The 25,266-nt window shown below is 38.2% G+C and overlaps 1 protein-coding gene across 1 annotated transcript in view; it reads left to right on the top strand.

Moving 5' to 3' along the window:
- The window catches only part of LOC122810422 (cadherin-1-like), a 656,917-nt gene that overhangs the window by 100,520 nt on the left and 531,131 nt on the right, over window positions 1–25,266 (top strand). Inside the window, exon 2 of the mRNA XM_044082033.1 lies at window positions 20,355–20,466. Coding sequence (XP_043937968.1) covers window positions 20,355–20,466 — 112 coding nt within the window. The remainder of the gene's footprint in view (window positions 1–20,354; window positions 20,467–25,266) is intronic.

Raw genomic sequence — 25,266 nt, forward strand, 5'->3', positions numbered from 1 at the left:
CATAAACCTGCAAGTTACCCTAAAAATTATAGAACAATAACTTGTCTTCAAACAGCATATAAACTATTCATGGGAATTGACACCAACAGAGTTTATAGTCATTTAGAAGAAAACTCAATTATGCCAGTAGAACAAAAGGGCAATAAAAGAAAGTCATATGGAAAAAAGGATCATTTGTTGTTAAACAAAGTTATAGTGGACAACTGTAAGAAGGGGAAACATCTAAGCATGGCATGAATTGACTACAAAAAGCATTTGATAGTATCCCAGATTAATGGATAAAAGAGTGTTTAAAAATGTAAGAGATACACCCTATACTGATTGATTACATTACAGTAACCATGAAACAGTGGCAGACCACTTTGCAATTAAGCCACGATAAAGGACAGATTATTATCCCAGTGATAAAAATTCAAAGGGGGATATTCCAGGGTGACTCTTTGTCACCATTGCGATTCTGCCTTGCCATTAACCCATTAAGCTGTTTACTTAACAGCTTAGGTCATGGCTATAATTTGGCTCCCAGAAAACAACAAAGTCTAATGACTTCTCATCTTCTCTTTGTCGATGATTTAAAACTGTATAGCTCATCAGATGAGAAACTGAAAACACAGTTGCAGGTTGTCAAAATTTTTTCAGATGATATTGGAATGTCATTTGGTCTTGATAAATGTGCAAAAGCAACCTTTAAAACAGGAAAACTGCAGCACCAGGAAAACATCAGTTTGGGACAAGAATGTAATATAAAAGAGCTTGAGCAAGAGGGAGTGTATAAATACTTGGGAACTGATGAAGGACCAGCAATAAAACACGAACAAATGCGAATAAAACTCAATAAGGAGTACTTTAGAAGACTTAAATTAATCCTGAAAACAGCATTGACTTCTAGGAACAAGATCGAAGCTATAAATGAATTTTCTGTTCCAGTCCTAACTTATAGTTTTGGAGTGATTGACTGGCCCCAAAAAGTGTTGGATAGACTGGATATTAAAGCAAGAAGGATGTTCCATGCTTCCCAAATGATTTATGAAAATCAATGTATACCAAGATTATATATTCCCCATTCCAAAGGAGGGATGGGCCTCCTTGAAATTTATTACATATATAGATCTGCAATCGTGGGACTCCACACATATTTACTGACCTCACAAGACCCAAATGTAGTGAAACTTTAGAAACATGAGGAGAATAAATCTAAGATGAAGTCTCTGCTTAATTTAGCAGAAGCATATCAATGTTAAGCAGGAATGGAAATCAAACCAGAAGTGGAGAAAAACCAGGCAGCAACTGAATGTGCCAAAAAACAAAAGAAAGAATATAAGGTGAAGGACCAGATGAGAAGGCTAGAAATGTGGAATAAGCATAAATATAGTTGCAAGTATAGAAAACTTCTGGAAGAGCCTGATGTTGATCAAGAACGAATGCAGGAATGATTAAGGAGAGGCGAATTCAAACCAAGAAATGAAAGGTTAATATTGGCAGCCCAAGATAGTGGACTACATACATGCTGGTTTACAAAGTCCATTGAACATATGGGAGAAACAGGCATATGTAGGTTTTGTAAAACCGAATTGGAAACAGTCACACACCTTGTTGCTGGTTGCAATGCACTAATGGCAGATGGACTATATACTGAAAGGCATAATAATGTGGCAAGACTGTTACACTGGAGACTGTACAAACATTATGTTATCGAAGTGGCTGAAAAACACTGGAAACATGAGCCACAAAGAATCATAGAAAATTATGAAGTTTATATCACATGGGATCACCCAATACCAACAGTTCAAAAGATAGATGCTAGAAAACCAGATATAATGGTCCAATAAAAGATGACAAAAGTAGCATTGACCATTGAAATCGCTACACCCAGTGACTATAGTGTCTTGTGTACAGAGAGACACAAAGTCATAAAAGCAGGCAGAAACACGAGCCATATGGACGAAAGGTATCTAGACAGTTCCAATAGTAGTAGAAGCAATGGGTTTTATAAAAAATAATTTACAGTCGTATTTAGATATGTTACCAATTCATGTAACACCATACGAATTGCAGAAGGAGTCATTACTGGACACACTGCGGGTGCTGCGAAGATCACTTTTGGCTGACATCAAAGATTGAAACAATACTAATTTCATGAGCTTTAATTGTACTTTGACTTAGGAATGGGGTTCATTCCCATCATGGTATTAGAAGCCCAAAAGACCTGGAGAAAGTAAAAACAATAGAGACATAAACACGCATACAATTATTTCTGTCTTATTTAGTTTTTACACTAGCTAAATGGCAAAAACATACACTCAGCCACACAGATATAAAAACACAGACACACATTTTTTTTAAATTTTCTTCAGATTTTTTATATTTTGCATCCACTAAACAACAGAAAAGCAGGTTATCAAGTGTAAAATAATGGTGGCCATTTGGTTATTTTCAGTCCGAGCTCCACAACAGCTTGATATGCTGCCGTGAAGTGGTGGACTCATTTTTCAGTGGGCATTACCTGTAGATTAACACCTTGCTGCAGAACATTCATTCTCCAATCATGATGTGATGTATAGGTTTCCCACTCTTTAAAAGACTGTAACAACAAGGTTGTGCATCAGAGCTGGCAACTTGGTATGTAAAAATCTACTGCTAATCATTAGCGGACCGGAGTTCCGCTGTGGCGACCCCTAACCGGGAAAAGTGGAAAGACACAAACAACATAACGGATGAGGTGAATGTACAAGGGTACATTGCAAAATAACTTGACTAAATTGACCATTTAGGCAAAGGAGAATAATATACTGATAAATACATCAAAAAGTAAGTATATGAGATTTGGGAGACATAAACTGAAAGGTGAATACTGTGGACTCATTTAAGGACCTGGGTATATGGGTAGATTCAGCTATGAGTTTTTTTAATCATATCAACCATTTGGTTAATGATAGTTATAGAACTATAAAAGATTTATAAAGTCTAGGAAATCAAAAATAATATTTGTTAGTTACATTAGACCCAAACTTGAGAGTGAATAAAAATATGGAAACCCTATAAGAAAACAAGCATGTGTAAATTGGAAAGAGTACAACAGAAATATACCAAGGGCATCCATGGATGTGACAATTTAAGTTATTATGAAAGACTAAATGTCTGAACTTGTACAGTGACTCTTATAGATATCTAAGAGGAGATCATATTCAGGTATATAGGGCATTTAGGGACAACTACCTCTGGGAATGTTTGGGGTTATCAAAAAGTACTAGAGAATCATCAGATAACCCGTAGAAGGTTCTATAGGAATGAGAAGCGTAATAATTGGTTCTCTAACAGAGCAGCTGATGCATGGGAAACACTTACCAAATAAGATTACAACAAGTACTAGTTCAGATATTTTAAGAATTTAAGAACAGCCTGGACACTTATGATGGGCACCAAGTGTTTTGGTGTATTAGCAAGCTAGAAGAGCATTATTGTCCATGCTTGAAATATTTATATGTATGTATGTATGCATGTATGCATGTATGGTAGTAATATTTAGAGCTTATGAGGTATTGCTATAAATCAGGCCCATGAAGACTGGATAGGAATGAGTTGTCCATTTCTAGTAACAGGGTGCTGCCCAATACAATTTTATCTCATTATTTTTGCAATATGAACAGACTGGAGCCAAAGGTGTTTCAATGAGATCAGGAAAAGTGGAGAGGCCATCTTTATGGTGAACCACAGAAAGCAAATGGAAATAACTTTACGTTTCTTCACTTCTTTGTCTATGCTGACTTCAAAAATACATTTTTGACATCTTACTTTTGAAGTCGTAGAAAATGGGGGAGGTGAAGCAAGAATAAGTGTTGGTGATCCGACAAGGCTGGAGCACATTTTCATATGTTATGGTTGTGGCCTGTTTGTTGTGATATATATGGAAAAAGGAGATTCTGAACTGCAATGCAAACCACAGGGTAAAAAGGTCAAACAGAGAATCCGTTCAGTAAAAACTGCAAGAAAGACCCAGGCAAAGAGGAGTCTCCACTGTATAATACCTTAAACCTCCTGTAGTGGAGGCCTATGGGATTATCTATTTGTTAATTTATTTATTTATTCATCTATTCATTCATTTATTTATTTATTTATCAGCATTTAATTAGCAGAAAAGACTGGCTGAACAGTGATCTTTTTCAGTGAAGGTCCAGGGAGAAAAGCTCTATTATACAGACATTGTGGTCAGGAATTGCATTGTTTCATCATTTACAGTCAGTTTCATTAATGAGCAGCAGTTCTATTATTCAGACACCCTTGACATCAGTTACATTGTTTCATCATTTACAATCAGTTTTAATCATAAGTAGCAGTTCTATTATTCAGACATCCTTGTCATCAGTTACATTGTTTTAACATTTACAGTCAGATTCATTCATGAGCAGCATTTCTATTATTCAGACATCCTTGTCATCAGTTACATTGTTTTAACATTTACAGTCAGATTCATTCATGAGCAGCAGTTCTATTATTCAGACATCCTTGTCATCAGTTACATTGTTTCATTTACAGTCAGTTTCATTCATAAGCAGTAGTTCTATTATTCAGAAATCCTTGTCATCTGTTACATTGTTTCATCATTTACAATCGGTTTCAATCATAAGTAGCAGTTCTATTATTCAGGCATCCTTGTCATCAGTTACATTGTTTCATCATTTACAGTCAGTTTCATTAATGAGCAGCAGTTCTATTATTCAGATATCCTTGTCATCAGTTACATTGTTTCATCATTTACAGTCAGTTTCATTAATGAGCAGCAGTTCTATTATTCAGACATCCTTGTCATCAGTTACATTGTTTTAACATTTACAGTCAGATTCATTCATGAGCAGCAGTTCAATTATTCAGACATCTTCGAAATTAGTTACATTGTTTCATCATTTCATCAGTTACATTGTTTCATTTACAGTCAGTTTCATTAATGAGCAGCAGTTCTATTATTCAGACATCCTTGTCATAGGTTCATAGATTAGTACTAGGCTAACTGCCCTTGTGAGCCATTTTCAGCCTAGCCAGTTACCCGATGTGAGAATCAAACCCTGCACCTTATGTTTGTAAGGTAAACACCTTAACCATTATGCCAACCTCCCACCCCAATCCTTGTCATCTGTTACATTGTTTCATCATTTACAGTCAGTTTCATTAATGAGCAGCAGTTCTATTATTCAGACATCCTTGTCATCAGTTACATTGTTTCATCATTTACAATCAATTTCAATCATCAGTTACAAAGTTTCATCATTTAGAGTCAGTTTCATTCATGAGCAGCAGTTTTATTATTCAGACATCCTTGTAATCAGTCACATTGTTTCATTTACAGTCAGTTTCATTAATGAGCAGCAGTTCTATTATTCAGACATCCTTGTCATCTGTTACATTGTTTCATCATTTACAGTCAGTTTCATTAATGAGCAGCAGTTCTATTATTCAGACATCCTTGTCATCAGTTACATTGTTTCATCATTTACAATCAGTTTCAATCATAAGTAGCAGTTCTATTATTCAGACATCCTTGTCATCAGTTACATTGTTTCATCATTTACAGTCAGTTTCATTCATGAGCAGCAGTTCCATTAGTTAGACATTCTTGTCATCAGTTACATTGTTTCATCATATACAGTCAGTTTCATTCATTTGCAGCAGTTCTATTATTCAGACATCCTTGTCATCTGTTTCATTGTTTCATCATTTACAGTCAATTTCATTCATGAGCAGCAGTTCAATTATTCAGACATCTTTGACATCAGTTACATTGCTTCATCATTTATAGTCAGTTTCATTCATGAGCAGCAGTTCCTTAGATAGACATCCTTGTCATCAGTTACATTGTTTCATCATTTACAGTCAGTTTCATTCATGAGCAGCAGTTCTATTATTCAGACACCCTTGACATCAGTTACATTGTTTCATCATTTACAATCAGTTTCAATCATAAGTAGCAGTTCTATTATTCAGACATCCTTGTCATCAGTCACATTGTTTCATCATTTACAGTCAGTTTCATTAATGAGCAGCAGTTCTATTATTCAGACATCCTTGTCACCAGTTACATTGTTTCAGCATTTACAGTCAGTTTCATTCATGAGGAGCAGTTCTATTATTCCGACATCCTTGTCATCAGTTACATTGTTTCATCATTTACAGTCAGATTCTTCCTGACTAACAGCTCTATTATTCAGACATCCTTGTCATCAGTTACATTGTTTCATCATTTACAGTCAGTTTCATTCATGAGCAGCAGTTCTATTATTCAGACATCCTTGTCAACAGTTACATTGTTTCATCATTTGCAGTCAGTTTCATTAATGAGTAGCAGTTCTATTATTTAGACATCCTTGTCATCAGTTACATTGTTTCATCATTTACAGTCATTTTCTTTAATGAGCAGCAGTTCTATTATTCAGACATCCTTGTCATCAGTTACATTGTTTCATCATTTACTGTCGGTTTCATTATTGAGCAGCAGTTCTATTATTTAGACATCCTTGTCATCAGTTACATTACTGCGGTGGTGGTGCTGCGGTAGTGTTGTCACCTCACAGTTAGACGTTGCCCGTTCGATTCTCAGTTAGAGCATCTTCTGTGTGGCAACATGTGTGAATGGGCATTCCTTCGTTAAGGTTGTGCGTTAGGCCTGGCAAGCCAGCACGTAAAACTCTACTGCCAATCCTTAGCGGACCGGAGTTCTGCTGTGGCGACCCCTAACCAGGAAAAGCCGAAAGACACAAGTTGTCATCAGTTACATTGTTTCATCATTTACAGTCAGTTTCATTCATGAGCAGCAGTTCTATTATTCAGACATCCTCGACATCAATTACATTGTTTCATCATTTACAGTTTTATTCATGAGTAACAGTTGTATTATTCAGACATCTGTGCCATCAGTTACAAACATTCTTGCTTGACAGCGACAAGTTACATTGTTATAAATGAATATTATTTTTAATACGGGGAGGTATATGCAGTACAGTATCATCACTATGCATATATTGTCAGGTTTTATGCAATAATATTTGTTACTATAAAAACTTTTTGTCAGGATCTAGGGCATGGCATGGGAAAATAAAATAAAGAGCTACAGTAGCTCAAAGAAAGTGAGGGGAAGAGGAGACACAAGGAAGATAAAAGAGATGAGATGACGGAGGAAGGTGTAGTTGTGATAATAATACATTATGTTTTGTGCAGCAGGGTTGTGGCACAAATTCATATAGCTATATTAGTACCAGTTTACCCAGGGCTGGTGTAGGTGCAGAGCCATTTATCTACCAGGTATTGCTTCACCCAGCATTTAAAATCTATTAGCAATTAACAATGCATTGTGGGTACAGGGACTATCCTGCATTATTGTTAGGGTTAGTTATAGAGAGTAAAGACTTGTCGCTAGAGCATAGAGGTCTCTTAGCAGTGTAAGACTGAATGAGAGAGTAAAGACATAGGAATTTTTTAGGGTTGTGCAGTAGTTTGAAGGTTGTAATTAATTGTGAGTACAATAGGGAATTATTTAGGGCAACCCATTTTAGTTATATTAGAGAGATACTGTTGGTTGTGAACTTGGTTACTTTATTGTAGCATCATTCTAGTCTGGCTGATAGAGAGGAGTTGAGTTTGGTTAGGAGTGGCATATAATACGGTTATATGCAAATAACTCTTTAAAGACATATCATCATTTATAATCCCAAATTATTTTTTGGCTTCTGGGTGGTCCGGAGGAGAACTACAATTAGACAGTATGCTAGATCTCTGGCTATTACAGTGTTTGAATGTTCTTTCATCTTGAGACACCAAACAGGACTTGAGAGTCTCTCTCCACAATGATTTACATTAGTATGTTAAAAGACTACAGAAAATACATTTCAATGACAGTTACAGGCTAACATGAATGATCTAGTAAGTTCCCAGGCTAGTGTAACTTGACTCTTACACTCCTATATTACCCCTATATACCTCAACAAAGCAAATTCTCAATGTAAATGTCCTGCCGTCTTCTCTCCTTTACTCTTTCTCTCACTTCTTTTGTCACTAGTCACCTCCTAACAAGTTTTTTCTCTCGGGTAAAATTCGAACTCACACTCACTACCTTCTACTTCTACCCCAATGTCACTACAATTTCCTTTCTTATCTCACACATCTTCTCTCTCTTATTTCTCCAACCCTTCAATGTAATATTGTAATCTGACATTTTAAACTTCACTGTTTGTGCTAATTTCTATTGTATTAATGTGCAATGACTCTATGTTTTACTTACTCCAGTTTCTCTCTAGTAAAGCTGCCTTTCAGTTATTGTATGTCTATATAGTAACTTTAAGCTTTATGTTTTTCTCTGTTGTATAAATCTGCTTATTTTATCTCTCAGTTTTTCTTTCTGGACCTCCAATGAAAAGGGGATACCCAGCAAGTCAGACACCCCCAGACAATAAAACCAATAAATAAATAAATAACCACAAATGATTAGTGATCTATATTCTTACATAGCTGACACAATAACCTTTGAAAGATGTGTATGTTCAGAAACCAATATGCATATATGAGTCTTTTTTTTTTTTTGTTAATGTTTGTGTTATTGTTTTGTGATTGCTGTGTAAGATAGAATTATCATTGAAAAGTTATGTTTTGGACATGCTCGACTTAAAGAAATCCCAATCCCTCCGAGCTACACGCTGTAGAGACCTAAACCTTGTCACCACATTAAACAGAACATGCTGGAGGGATAGATTCCTGTCCCAGAGACTTCCCATACTCTGGAATAAACTACCTATCTATATCAAACAAAGCTCCTCATTAGCACTCTTCAAGAAAAATCTTGATGATTGGATGGGAAAAAGGAAATTCACCCCGGGGATCACCTCTGTGGCTCTGCTCGACAGTGGCACAGGAAAATAATTTTACTGGGTGGCGAAAACCAAGGTACCTTTTTGGCTAGGCTTATATAGGCCCTAGGACCAATAGCCTAGTACCTACCTATGAACCTGCCTACCTATGGAGACTGTGTTCAGCAAAGAGGTTTCAAAAAATATCTTTGAACGTAAGTCCACTAAGTTTGTGAAGACTGTCAGAGATGGAGAAAGTGAAGGGAACAAGGGCAGAGTCCTACTAGAGAAGTTCTGTTGTATGCTTGTTCCAGGATCTGCTACTGGAGAGGAGAAGAGATGTCAGTTAGCAGACGAAAATACATCAGTGGTGATGAAAGATATGACCTACCACTGACTAGCGTAACTTAATCAAAGAGGAAAGCTTTTGTCCTATACAGATTATCAAGTGTGACATTAGTTCTGGAAAGGAAGTGGAATGTCTCATCTGTGTAAAATGTATTATTGAGCCAATAATGTTTGTTGTTTTTAAGCTTCTTAAAATTCAAAAGTTCTACAAGCTGTGATCCACATTATAGGGGTAAACTTTATGCAGGACTCCCTCTTGCAGTTTATGGCATTATTTTTTCTCCAAAATGAGCACAAATGCAAGCATTAGATATGCTCTCCAGCTTTCCTTCAGACAACGTTAATGAGGAGTTGAGTTTATAGGACCCTTTTTGTCAGAGGAAAATTTGGAAATGTGTCATTAATTTCACCAAGTTTCACTATTCATGAAATTTAACATTGTTAACAGTACAGTTTACTTTTTTCTGCACTGTTGTACAACTTCGAAGTTGATATATAAAAGTTCAGGGGTTCTATTCTCTGCAAAAAAAAAAAACAATGTTTTCTTAGATTTCTTAATTCAGCGAAGATAGTTTCATGAAGAAGTTTTTATCATCACCAGAATTACCTTTAGTGAGTGACATAATTTCAAAACTTTAGGTTTTCTGCACAGGAACTGAGTATCACAAACATGACCGTGACTGCATGGACACCTGCAAGTTCAAACATGGGGTCCAGGGCATGAATTTCCTCAATGGCCAGTGGACTTTGAGCATGGTCACTAAATTATGGATTGGTTTAGCTTTAAGTCATGATGCATGGCTCTAAAATTAGCAAATGAATGTGAATTCTCACTAAGAACATTGACTGTATTCCTGATGCATGTGAACAGATGAGAACTCTTATTGATACGTTTACCCTCATCCTGGCAAGTCTTCAATTAAAACAATGATGTCCTTGTATGGTTATTGTGCTACACATAATGATTGTAAAGAATATGTAATGTGCAAATGAATTTCTGGCAAAAAAGGTTGCTCTGAGAGGGCATTATGTCCTGTCTTGTGCATCCTTCACTGTACTGCAAAGGGGTTTAAAGAATAATCTCTCACCACGTCAGAACATGTTTCGATAACATGGGCATGTTGCATGTTACATGCAATGCTTATAGCACTGGAAATGGCACACAGATTATAACATTTGTTATCTCTGAAAAACCTCTGCTATCCCTGAAAAAAAAAAAAAAAAAAAAAATCTTGCTTTTTTCCCACTTTTCTGAGATTTAAAAAAGTTCAGTTACAGGCTTGCTGTTCTTGAACTGTTTGTAAGTTTCTGTGAGGCCATTTTTTTGCTTGGGCTAAAAGAAAGTCTCTCTGTTGATCAGTGGCAGTGAAAAACATTGAGCAGCCTGCCTGCCCCTGTGGGAGTGGTTACTGACTTGAAACTGTAGTTTTATTGGCCATTTTGGGTCAATTCCAAAACTCCTTCATCTTCCTCTCTTAAAACCTGGTTACCTCATGGTTTTGGCATCTTTACAGGCTTGTTGGCTGTTGGTGAAGCACCCACCAAGAAGAGAAAACACTGAGAGAAGAAAGGAGCCACTTTTGAGACTTTAAGTGTTTTTCCTCTGTTTATTTGCTAAGTTTTTCTGCATAGCCACCTATTTTGAGCATTTTCTGGCTTGTTAAATTTGATTTCTGCATTAGTAACTGTATTTAGAGCACAACCTAGAGCTGTTTACTGAATTTCCTGTTTGCACTTATTTTTAAAATCGTTTTTTTCTCAAAACTTGCATTTTATCTGTCTTTGGCCTAGCACTCTTGTGTGGGGTCATTTACTGCACTGTTATAACTTGTTGATACTTGTTAACCTCTGCTATCTCCGAAAAAACAAAAAAAAAAACAAAAAAAATCTTGCTTTTTTCTCACTTTTCTGAGATTCAAAAAAGTTCAGTTACAGGCTTGCTGTTCTTGAACTGTTTGTAAGTTTCTGTGAGGCCATTTTTTGCTTGGGCTAAAGGAAAGTCTCTCTGTTGATCAGTGGCAGTGAAATACATTGAGCAGCCTGCCTGCCCCTGTGGGAGTGGTTACTGACTTGAAACTGTAGTTTTATTGGCCATTTTGGGTCAATTCCAAAACTCCATCTTCCTCTCTAGAAACCCTCTTTTATTGGGTTTTGCTGCGTTTTGAGCATAGCGCAACAACGGGCAGCGCCGCCTAATTGGGTTTAAACTATTCCTGGCTCCACAAAGTCTGCTCTTCACTTTTTCCCCTTAGAACTGCTCTATCTCTCAATTTAAACACCATATACTCATTCTAAGGCCCCTCACTGGTCCAATTAAGTAATCCTACAAGTTAGCACTATTAAACCATAAGCACTACTTACTCTTATACTCTCTACGATTACCCTGTCCTCTATTGGTCTATCTTAAATTCAGTTTCCCTATTACTCTAGCATGTCCAAAGGTCAGTCAATGGTTTCCTCTCCAGTCCAGCTGGTGAATCTGGGAATTTTGAGGCAATGTTACAACTGTCTCATGTACACAGACAACCCTCTCCTCCTCCAAACAGGTTCAAATATATGTGAGAGATGCAACTATTTAGCCAAACTGGAGGCTGAGCTCTCTCATCTCAAAACTGGTGTAACCAGTCAGGAGGAGAAGGTAACCTCACACAACACAATTCCAGTATCACATAGTCCCACCACATCAGCGAACCAAACACATAAATACATAAAAACATACTCGGAGGCTCTAAATAAAAATCTACCTAAGCAACAGAGACCTCCAAAGCAGACATCCAAGCAAACGCTACCTCAAAACAAAACACACACAACCCACAAAGTCAGTGTGCCAAGCAGCCACAGCCCTTAAGGCTGAATAACACACCTGATACTCTTGTTATAGGTGACTCTATTGTCAGACACACTGACGTCCCACTCACCAGGCTGAATAAAGAGAAGGTCATGGTGAGCTGCCTGTCAGGTGCTAGGATCCGACACAACACAAGCACTCAGGTCACTCCAAAGCAAATACAAATATGACTCAGTCATTGTACATGCTGGCGTGAATGACCTGAGATGTACCTCCCTGGACTACATGAAAAGAGGAATAGAGGAGCTCTCTGATCATGTAGCCCAGGCTGGTATGACCCTGACCTTGAGCAGCATCTTACCCTCACCTAGAATGATGCCACAGTACAAAGGCAAAATGATCGATTTTAACAATTGGCTAAAATTTTGGTGTCATTCAAAGGGGATCCAGTGTCTGTCAGCCTGGGATGACATGCTCGACAAGCCACGTTGCTTCACTAGGGATGGCTTGCACCTGTCACCACTGGGCTTTCGGATATTGGCAAAGGCTCTTGCCACCCCATAGTGCCTTTTTTAGGCAAGGCTCAAAAGTCAAACCCACCTCCATAGACAGCACAAGGAACAAGAAACTAAGGGTAATGCTGCTAAACGCCAGAAGTCTTAACCTCAAGATGCATGCACTCGAAGCTCTCCTCAGTATGGAGAACATCGATATCTGTGCACTGACAGAAACCTGGTTCAAGGCTCCAGAGAGCACCCCAGCACTACCAGGCTATACCTCATATCATGCTTTTTGGCCCCAAAACCTGGACCGAACCACAAAAGGAGGGGGAGTTTCCATATTCATCAAGGATATCCACACCTCCAGGTTAGTGGCATTGCACGAAGTATCGGAGACCATCCATGTGCAACTAACAGTGGGCAAGACTGCTTTTCAGTTTATAGCATCCTACAGACTACCCCCTCAAAGTCAGGAATCCCATTCGGCTTTCCTGAAAACATTGGAAAACATGAAGATCTCTCCGAACACCATTATATTGGGTGACTTCAACTACCCAAACATTGACTGGGATCACTACTCAAGGCCCAGCACCTTAGCCCAAAGATTCCTGGAAATTATAAACTCAAATGCTATGGTCGCCACTCCCACAAGAGGGGACAACATACTAGACCTGATCATTACCAACATGGGGACTCTATGCTCCACACCAGAAGTATATCCCTCATTGGTAAGATCAGACCATAAATTAATTTCACTGGATGTCCACATCCCGACCCCACCCCCAGCCCAGAAAACCGCAGTGAAAAACTTCTCAAAAGCGAACTTCTCACTTCTCAAAACTGAAGTGGAATCCTTCAAGGCCCCAGGGCCAGTGGAAACTGCAGCCCAAACTGCAGAATCCTATATAAATGCATTCTATGGACATCTCCAGGAATGCATGGATCATGCTATCCCAAACAAAACCAAGACCCAATCATCCAAAGGCAGGCATCCAGTCTGGTGGACCTCTGCCATAAATAAACTGTACAACAGAAGGAGGAAGTTACTACATGATAGAGCAAAATCCCTAATAGGGAAGGCATGTCTGATCAGTACTAGCAAAAAATTACGATCCCTCATAAAATCCTCCAAGGCCAGCTTCGAGAGAAAAATTGCACAGGACACCAAAGACAATCATAAGGCTTTTTTCAGTTATGTTAGAAACCTGGGATGCAACTCCCAGACTTGTTCTGAGTTGATTCTAAATGACAAAAAATACACTGAACCCACAGACATCGCCAATATCCTGGCAGACAGGTTCAGTGCAAACTCCCCCCCCCAAAAGAGCAAGTATCTATCCCGGCAGAGGGCTGCCTCCCAAACATCTCAGATACTCAGGTGAAGGCTGCCTTCTCCAAAGTAAAAAACACTGCTTCCATGGGACCAGATGGCGTCCCAGGTTGCGTCCTACATGAACTACAAGAGGAACTAATCCCTCAAATAAAACAGCTATACAGTCTCAGCCTCACTACAGGATATGTGCCCACAGAATGGCGTACAGCAACAGTGGTCCCACTCCACAAAGGTGGAGCCTCTACGGATCCTGGAAACTATCGCCCCATAAGCCTGACTAGCTTAGTCTGCAAGGCTATGGAGAGGATCATCATGGAGCTCATAAACAAAGACATTGGGGACCTACAGACACTAGATCCTACCCAGTTCGGCTTTGTCAAGGGCAGATCCTGCCTTTTGAACCTGGTTGACTTCTTTGAAACAGTCACTAAAGCCATAGATGAAGGGAAGGTAGTCCACACAGCCCATCTGGACCTTGCAAAGGCATTTGACACAATACCCCACTCGGGCGTCATAGATAAGCTATCCAGATTAAATATAAACCCCTATGTCACAAGATGGGTTGCAAACTGGCTCAAAGACAGAACCCACAGAGTGAGAGTTTCTGGAGCCATGTCAGACTCGAAACCGGTCACAAGTGGCATCCCACAGGGTTCTGTCCTGGGACCACTCTTGTTCGGTATATACTTTTCTGAGGTACAGGCAAACGTGGGAGGACTATGGCTCACCAAGTTCGCGGACGACTGCAAACTGGGTGCCATAATCAACTCTCCAGCTGACACAAACATCCTTCAAAAAGGTCTCACAGAGACAGATAACTGGTGCCAGCACCATGGTTTAAAGCTAAATGCCAAAAAATGTATAGTCATACCCTTTGGCAAAAACAATGTGCCCACAAATTACCACATAGGTGGAAACCCATTAAATGCCCACCAAAAGGGCAAATATCTATCCCAGCAGAGTGCTGCCCCTCTGACATCTCAGATGCTCAGGTGGGAGCCGCCCTCTCCAAAGCAAAAAAACACAGCATCAATGGGGCCAGACGGTGTCCCAGGCTGCATCCTACATGAACTCCAAGAAGAGCTAAACCCAAACATAAAACTACTGTTCAATCTCAGCCTTACTACAGGATATGTACCCAAAGAGTGGCGTACAGCAACAGTGGTCCCTCTCCACAAAGGTGGTGCCTCAACGGACCCTGGAAACTATCACCCCATAAGCCTGACTAGCTTGGTCTGCAAAGCTATGGAAAGGATCATCATGGACCTCATAAATAAAGATATTGGGGACCTACAGACACTGGATCCTACCCAGTTTGGCTTTGTTAAGGGCAGATCCTGCCTCTTAAACCTGGTTGACTTCTTTGAAACAGTCACCAAGGTCATTGATGAAGGGAAGGTGGTCCACACAGCCTATCTGGACCTCGCAAAAGTCTTTGATACAATACCCCACTCGGGCATTATAGATAAGCTCACCAGCTTAAATATAAACCCCTATGTCACTAGATGGGTTGCAAACTGGCTCAAGGACAGAACCCACATGGTTAGAATTGCTGGAGCCATGTCAGACTCCAAACCAGTTACAAGTGGCATCCCACAAGGCTCAGTCCTGGGACCTCTCTTGTTTGGTATATATTTCTTGGAGGTACAGGCCAACACGGAAGGACTGTGGCTGACCAAGTTCGCAGATGACTGCAAACTGGGCGCCATAATCGACTCTCCAGCCGACACAAGCATCCTCCATAAGGGCCTCATAGAAACAGACAACTGGTGCCAGAGCCATGGCCTCAAGCTAAACCAAAAGTGTATAGTCATCCCTTTGAAAACAAAGTGCCCACAAATTACCACATAGGTGGTAATCCATTAAGTACAGTAGAAGTAATTAGGGACCTGGGACCCAAGTTTCATTCATGAGCAGTAGTTCTATTATTCAGACAACCTTGTTATCAGTTACATTGTTTCATCATTTACAGTCAGTTTCATTCATGAGCAGCAGTTCCATTAGTTAGACATCCTTGTCATCAGTTACATTGTTTCATCATTTACAGTCAGTTTCATTCATGAGCAGCAGTTCTATTATTCAGACATCCTTGTCATCAGTTACATTGTTTCATCATTTACAGTCAGTTTCATTCATGAGCAGCAGTTCTATTATTCAGACATCCTTGTCAGTTTCATTGTTTCATCATTTACAGTCAGTTTCATTCATGAGCAGCAGTTCTATTATTCAGACATCCTTGTCATCAGTTACATTGTTTCATCATTTACAGTCAGTTTCATTCATGAGCAGCAGTTCAATTATTCAGACATCTTCGACATCAGTTACATTGTTTCATCATTTACAGTCAGTTTCGATAATGAGCAGCAGTTCTATTATTCAGACACCCTTATCATCAGTTACATTGTTTCATCATTTACAGTCAGTTTCATTCATGAGCAGCAGTTCTATTATTCAGACATCCTTGTCATCAGTTTCATTGTTTCATCATTTACAGTCAGTTTCATTCATGAGCAACAGTTCCATTAGACATCCTTGTCATCAGTTACATTGTTTCATCATTTACAGTTTTATTCATGAGTGACAGTTGTATTATTCAGACATTTGTGCCATGAGTTACAAACATTCTTGCTTGACAGCGACAAGTTACATGGTTATAAATGAATATTATTTTTAATACAGGGAGGTATATGCAATACAGTATCATCAATACGCATATATTGTCAGGTTTTATGCAATAATATTTGTTACTATAAAGACTTTTTGTCAGGATCTAGGGCATGGGAAAATAAAATAAAGAGCTACAGCAGCTCAAAGAAAGTGAGGGGAGGAGGAGACACAAGGAAGATAAAGGAGATGAGATGATGGAGGAAGGTGTAGTTGTGATAATAATACATTATGTTTTGTGCAGCAGGGTTGTGGCACAAATTCATATAGCTATATTAGTACCAGTTTACCCAGGGCTGGTGTAAGTGCAGAGCCATTTACCTACCAGGTGTTGCTTCAGCCAGCATTTAAAATCTATTAGCAATTAACAATGCATTGTGGGTACAGGGACTATCCTGCATTATTGTTAGGGTTAGTTATAGAGAGTAAAGACTTGTTGCTAGAGCATAAAGGTCTCTTAGCCATGCAAGACTGAATGAGAGAGTAAAGACATAGGAATTTTTTAGGGTTGTACAGTAGTTTGAAGGTTGTAATTAATTGTGAGTACAATAGGGAATTATTTAGGGCAAGCCATTTTAGTTGTTTTAGAGAGATACTGTTGGTTGTGAACTTTGTTACTTTATTGTAGCATCATTCTAGTCTGGCTGATAGAGAGGAGTTGAGTTTGGTTAGGAGTGGCATATAATAGGGTTATATGCAAATAACTCTTTAAAGACATACCATAATTTATAATCCCAGATTATTTTTTGGCTTCTGGGTGGTCCGGAGGAGAACTACAATTGGACAGTATGCTAGATCTCTGGCTATTACAGTGTTTGAATGTTCTTTCATCTTGAGACACCAAACAGGACTTGAGAGTCTCTCTCCACAAAGATTTACATTAGTATGTTAAAAGACTACAGAAAATACATTTCAATGACAGTTACGGGCTAACATGAATGATCTAGTAAGTTCCCAGGCTAGTGTAACTTGACTCTTACACTCCTATATTACCCCTATATACCTCAACAAAGCAAATTCTCAATGTAAATGTCCTGCTGTCTTCTCTCCCTTTGCTCTTTCTCTCACTTCTTTTGTCTCTAGTCACCTCCTAACAAGTTTTTTTTCTCTCGGGTAAAATTCGAACTCACACTCACTACCTTCTACTTCTACCCCAATGTCACTACAATTTCCTTTCTTATCTCACACATCTTCTCTCTCTTATTTCTCCAACCCTTCAATGTAATATTGTAATCTGACATTTTAAACTTCACTGTTTGTGCTAATTTCTATTGTATTAATGTGCAATGACTCTATGTTTTACTTACTCCAGTTTCTCTCTAGTAAAGCTGCCTTTCAGTTATTGTATGTCTATATAGTAACTTTAAGCTTTATGTTTTTCTCTGTTGTATAAATCTGCTTATTTTATCACTCAGGTTTTCTTTCTGGATCTCCAATGAAAAGGGGATACCCAACAAGTCAGACTCCCCCAGACAATAAAACCAATAAATAAATAAATAACCACAAATGATTAGTGATCTATATTCTTACATAGCTGACACAATAACCTTTGAAAGATGTGTTTGTTCAGAAACCAATATGTATATATGAGTCTTTTTTTTTGTTAATGTTTGTGTTATTGTTTTGTGATTGCTGTGTAAGATAGAATTATCATTGAAAAGTTATGTTTTGGACATGCTCCACTTAAAGAAATCCCAATCCCTGTGAGCTACATGCTCTAGGGACCTAAACCTTGTCACCACAATAAACAGAACATGCTGGAGGGATAGATTCCTGTCCCAGAGACTTCCCATACTCTGGAATAAACTACCTATCTATATCAAACAAAGCTCCTCATTAGCACTCTTCAAGAAAAATCTTGATGATCGGATGGGAAATAGGAAATTCACCCCGGGGATCACCTCTGTGGCTCTGCTCGACAGTGGCACAGAAAAATAATTTTACTGGGTGGCGAAAACCTAGGTACCTTTTTGGCTAGGCTTATATAGGCCCTAGGACCAATAGCCTAGTACCTACCTATGAACCTGCCTACCTATGGAGACTGTGTTCAGCAAAGAGGTTTCAAAAAATATCTTTGAACTTAAGTCCACTAAGTTTGTGAAGACTGTCAGAGATGGAGAAAGTGATGGGAACAAGGGCAGAGTCCTACTAGAGAAGTTCTGTTGTATGCTTGTTCCAGCATCTGCTACTGGAGAGGAGAAGAGATGTCAGTTAGCAGACGAAAATACATCAGTGGTGATGAAAGATATGACCTACCACTGACTAGCGTAGCTTAATCAAAGAGGAAAGCTTTTGTCCTATACAGATTATCAAGTGTGACATTAGTTCTGGAAAGGAAGTGGAATGTCTCATCTGTGTAAAATGTATTATTGAGCCAATAATGTTTGCTGTTTTTAAGCTTCTTAAAATTCAAAAGTTCTACAAGCTGTGATCCACATTATAGGGGTAAACTTTATGCAGGACTCCCTCTTCCAGTTTATGGCATTATTTTTTTCTCCAAAATGAGCAGAAATGCAAGCATTAGATATGCTATCCAGCTTTCCTTCAGACAACGTTAATGAGGAGTTGAGTTTATAGGACCCTTTTTGTCAGAGGAAAATTTGGAAATGTGTCATTAATTTCACCAAGTTTCACTATTCATGAAATTTAACATTGTTAACAGTACAGTTTACTTTTTTCTGCACTGTTGTACAACTTCGAAGTTGATATATAAAAGTTCAGGGGTTCTATTCTCTGCAAAAAAAAAACAATGTTTACTTAGGTTTTTTTAATTCAGCGAAGATAGTTTCATGAAGAAGTTTTTATCATCACCAGAATTACCTTTAGTGAGTGACATCATTTCAAAACTTTAGGTTTTCTGCACAGGAACTGAGTATGACAAACATGACCGTGACTGCATGGACACCTGCAAGTTCAAACATGGGTCCAGGGCATGAAGTTCCTCAATGGCCAGTGGACTTTGAGCATGGTCACTAAATTATGGATTGGTTTAGCTTTAAGTCATGATGCATGGCTCTAAAACTAGCAAATGAATGAATTCTCACTAAGAACATTGACTGTATTCCTGATGCATGTGAACAGATGAGAACTCTCATTGATACGTTTACCCTCATCCTGGCAAGTCTTCAATTAAAACAATGATGTCCTTGTATGGTTATTGTGCTACACATAATGATTGTGATGAATATGTAATGTGCAAATGAATTCCTGGCAAAAAAGGTTGCTCTGAGTGGGCATTATGTCCTGTCTACTGCACCCTTCGCTGTACTGCAAAGGGGTTTAAAGAATAATCTCCCACCCTGTCAGAACATGTTTCGATAACATGGGCATGTTGGATGTTACATGCAATGCTTATAGCACTGGAAATGGCACATAGATTTCAAGAGAAATAACATTTGTTTTACTGACCAGACCTGCCAGAGTACGAGCTTAAATAAACATTTGCCTTTGATGATAGGTGTTTACTTGATCAAAAAGCTTACCTTTCTTTAATCTCTGTGTTTCTGCTCAAAGTTTTGCCAAGTTTTGCAGTTTAAGAATATGAAGTTGATACATTTATTGTTTGGATTCTCTAGATGGTGACTTTGAGGAATAGAAATGCATGTTAAACAAAATGCAGCAAACAGTATATGAACATCATAAATTCTTACATTCAGATGCTGAACTTTAATTTTTCAAATCTCACAGACTGTTTACATTGTGTTTCACTTCCGCAATGACTTTATTAAAAGAAAAACTATTCACCACTGTTCAAATCTACCACTCTCTGGTTGTATTTTTCAATTAGTTTAGCTTAACTTCATCTTACACTTACTGCTTTGCATTGCTCATATTTATGAAATCTTCTGATAAATATTACATTTCATACAGACTTTTTATTATTATAACTGTAGGCTCAGGAGATATCTACGGAAGAGAAGACCTGTCTGCCGAGGTTCAAATCATATGTGTTCGTGTTTGTGGTGAACAATAGGTCAGTAAGACAGAATCAGACTCTTGGCAAAGGTAAGATAAATCAAAAAAATCTATTGAATCATGAAAGAGGGCTAGAGATACACACTAAAATTAATTATTAATGTTGTTAACTTGTTTTACTAAGTCTGTAGACATGTTTCTTTCTCAGCTATTTCCATTTACTACATTATAATTTCTGTAAATTTGTCTGTCAAAAATGTTACTCTTTGTCACCAAAGATCAAATTCCAGAAGTCTCGGGACAGCATTGTGGAGATACTGCATCAAGATGTAATGACTATCCCAAGCCCAGAAATCAGTGGCACCCCTTAATAAGTGAGGGGAAAGAAGGTGGGGGCAACAAATCGTCTTCGGATCGCAGTCTGCAGTCACTGTTTACAACAGTACTGTGAATGTGAAATGGGGACGATGCAATGATATCACATGCATTGCAAGCAAAATGCTTTAACTGTGAGAGACAGTTCTCAACTCTAACTGAGGAGCACCAAACAGAACCCTGCCAGATAAAGAAGAGCTGTTGGGCTGCACTGTGCTGGATGTAGCAATGTGTAGGGGATGGTGAGCCATGAAGTCAGCCAGGACATGTAACACCAGTGACCAGCTAGCACGCATGGACAAATGTGAGAATGGCAGTGCCTCTGGCAGTAAGCATGGGTGTCTTTCTGGGTGAGGGATGAAATCAGATTGGCAGTAATATATTTTTCTGTGTTTGTGCAAAAAAGCATACTATAGACATTTCATAAATATGCATTCAAATTTGAAGGAAATATGTTGTATGTAGTAATTCATATTTGTATGGCAGTATATGGTAAACATTATGTACATGAGGGCATTACTGTTATGGGATACAGTATCACTTGTGGCAGGACTCTGATGTGTATGTGGATGGGTGAAGCTGGGTGATATGTGGATGGGTGAAGTTGGATGGTACTACAATAAATACTAGGCTATAGAAGTGCTGGGGGGTTCTTTGTGTATGATAAATGTCAAAGAGCTAGAAAAAACAAAAACAGAGGGTAAAATCAATGGAGAAAGCATAGAGGCTATATAAGTCATACCATTCACTTGAGTACCACAACAGTGATCCCCTGACATGTGGACCTAATGAAATGAAACGTTTCTCTTCTGATGCCCTGTAAAAAATGAACCAAAACAGACAAACGTGAAATAAATCAAAATGGAACAACCTCCCCTCCAAAAAAGAGAGACCAAACAGATATCCTGACCAGCATTTTACAGCCTACATCCCGTGTTGTGGTGCTGCGGTAGCATTGTCGCCTCACAATAAGACGCTGTCCGGTTCGATTCTCAGCTAGAGCATCTTCTGCGTGGAGACATGCGTGAATAGACGTACCTTTGTTGAAGGTTGTGCATCAGGGCTGGTAACTCGGCACATAAAAATCAACTACCAATCTTTAGCGGACTTGAATTCCGCTGTGGCAACCCCTAACCGGGAAAAAACGAAAGACTCAACAAAATTCCGCATATCCATATATTAACCTTGTGGTCATACAACTGCAGTGAAATCAGCAAATCTATCAACTGTGGTAATTACTGCCAACTCAGTTCGTCTTAAGTAATAACTATGTTATGTTCAATAACATCTTCTACTTTCAAAAAATAGGAGTCGCCATGGGGTTCCCATGTTGGGCAAGCTTCTCAAATCTAGTCATGGCACACTGGGAAGATGAACAGATTTGGAACAATTCCAACATTAAGGAGCAACTTTATTTTTACACAAGATTTTTGGATGACATTTTTGTCATCATAAAAGGTGATGAAAGAACAGCCATGGACTTACTTAATTATTTTAACAACACTACAGAATTTGTGAGCTTCACATCAAGTTATGGGGAGCACAAGATTTCCTATCTAGATATTGAGTTAAGAAAAGATAATATCAACAACAGGTATGTCAGCACTATATTTAGAAGGGAAACATATTCCAACAGTTTTTTTCATTTTACCAGCTGGCACCAGTACCACCAAAAAAGATCTGTGGTGAAGGGACAGCTGATAAGAGCTGCTAGAATGACTAGCCTCGAATCTGACTTTCAGATCGAATGTGAAAAGCTCGAAGAAATGTTCCTTAACAGGGGTTACCCCCTTGATTTAATATGGCACCTAACTGATAAAATTAGTAAGAGAAATAGGGGGATATATAAACCCATTTTATGGTTCGAACAAGAAACTAATTGAACTGACAATGGAACTATAGAGAATGGAAACACTAACAGAGAACATAATTTTCTAAGTTATAGTTTCGTGACACCATACAGTGTCAATGCATGAGACCTGAGAGACATTTTATATAAGAACTGGGAGATTTTAGAAAATGACCCATATGTCAGCAAAAAGTCCCCCCCACCCCCAGATAATATTCAGGAAGGGATGAAATGTTAAAACCATTATGGAAAACCAGTCCTATAGTTTGATTAGAAATCCAGGGATGACCAAGTGTAAAATGTGCAACTTTTGCAAGCACATGGAAACCGGGGCAGACCTTTTACATTACAAATAGAAAACACTATACTAAAGGAAAATTTAATTGTCGGTCCAAAATGATTGTGTACCTGGCAAAATGCCAACAATGCCATGTATTTTACATAGGGAAAACTATCAAGACTTTGACAGAAAGAGTATACGAACATTTGTATAGTATTAGTCATAGGAAGTCAGAGAACGCACTTGCAAGACACATAGCGGAACATCCAGAGCACATATTTAAGTTTCGAGCTATAGATCAGATTAGACCAGATGGAAGAGGTGGACCTGATAGTCATTTACTAGAGAGGTTAGAATTGGTGTGGCAATTATGTACAAATGCCTGCCTTTACCCAGGAATAAACTAAATTAATTCCATTTTATGCATTTTAAGATTAAAGAATTTAAACAGGTGCACTTAATATAAGTATAGCCTGAAGTATGTGAACTAAGGGCAATTAAATTCAAAATCAATGTACAGCTAAAAACTTTTAAACATTGAACTAAAAAGTAAAAATTAAATTTGCAAAAAATGTTTTTTACTTTATGTACATTTTATTTTTCATGCAGATACAGTGATTTATTTTATTCAGTGTACTTTGTACAACACTCGCTTAATTAATTACGTAACAATTAATGGAATTTTAAATAGTGAGCACATTGGGTTGTATGTATCATGTGATCCAGTAGGAGGGAATTTAAAATGGGGTAGTAGAAATGTTTAATTTATCTGAAGAAGTCTTTGTACTTGGAAGATGAAAAGCGCTTAATTTGGATTACTTTTTATCTGGCTGTACTTTTTATTAAACTGTCAAAAAATTCTACAACGTGTTGATTTGTAAATTATACATTGACCTGAGAACAGAACTTTTTGAAGTGAAGGATACTATTTGGATAGACTGTTGCAGCTATTTTTCTATAGTTTCCAGTTCGTCTTCTAACATGCAGCATATAATCACCATTACAGCCCAGAAAAAATCCACACCCAGGTGCTTTCTAAAAACAGAATTCATAATTTTAAAATTTAACAGGTTAGTCCTCAAAACCAGAACACCCTGCAAAAAAAGAAATACAAACTGACACCTAATTATACACAGTAGCACAGAAATAGATATGTTTACCCCTTTGTTAGGGGAAAAAAAGACTACTGCTATAAAAATGTTGACAATGACACAATATACCATTTGGGGTGCACTTATACCAGCTTCTGTAAACATGCATTTCACTTTTGCAATGTGGAATAAAGTGTTTTACCTGTATAAAGTGTTTTACCTGTATAAAGTGTTTTACAGCAGTCTGCATTTAAAGTGGAACAGCCTTACAAGACTATCTGCAAGTATATAGAGCTGAGTATATTTTTCTGTATTATTCTGTATTATAGAGCTAAATTGTTGCTTAGATATCTGTTGTCTTAGTGTTCTGCAAATATACAGAGATCAGTATACATTTTTTGGGTTTTATAATTTGCACTCTGATTCCTCACATCTCTGTTGAAACTTTATTCCCCACCCCACCCCCTCCCTGTTCTGGTAGTAGTTTAAATTTGGTGGCTTTTACAGTGCCCGCCCCACTGTAGATTTGAACTAGGACACTACCTCAGTCCCATCTCTTTGCCGCATTCTACCTAATAAACCCTTTCTGGACTTGCTTTTAGTCCTTTTTAAATTAATTACATTTTTTCAAACTGTGTGTGGACTAATATTGTTACATGCACAAGTGTGCCAGCTTGCACTGCATGTGAATTGTTTTTACTACTGTTTTTGCTACTTTTCTGAAAAAAAAAATTGTAAGCCTGTTTCCTACCTTTCCTGTAATTAGTGTTCCAGATACAGATTTGCTGTATCCAGGACTATTTGTAAGCTTCTGAGCCCCCAAGCCTTTCTGTGCTGGAGGGAAGCCTTCTAGCTTATCAGTGGGAGTGGTAAGCACTAGGTAACCTGTCTACCACATAAGGAGTGGTTCTGGCCCAGAATTTGTAGTTATTGGCCATTTGGGCAGTCTTCCATCTCTCTCAACTTTATGATTTGAAGGCCTGCATTTGCACTTGTTTCTGTCCTGTAACTCCTGGGCCCATCTCATTTGCACACTCAAAAAAAAAAAAAAAAAAAAATTCTGCTTTTACTGTATTTGTGTTTCTTCCTACTTTATTTTGCTTTTGCATCATCTTAAAAGTACTCAATTGTATTTATTACTGCTTGGTGTAACTCATTCTAAGCCTTTTAGTTTAAGCACTTGGGCTTCAGACCAGTTGTTTTACATTAGGAAGGTTTGTGGTCTGCACTGTGGTGGCAGGACAGGCAGCTTACATCCTTCTAAGTTGGGAACTGCTGATTGAGGGCTCAGTGTC

This window comes from Protopterus annectens, chromosome 8.part1 (assembly GCF_019279795.1).
Source record: "Protopterus annectens isolate FY-2018-M chromosome 8.part1, PAN1.0, whole genome shotgun sequence".
Lineage (NCBI taxonomy): Eukaryota > Metazoa > Chordata > Ceratodontiformes > Protopteridae > Protopterus > Protopterus annectens.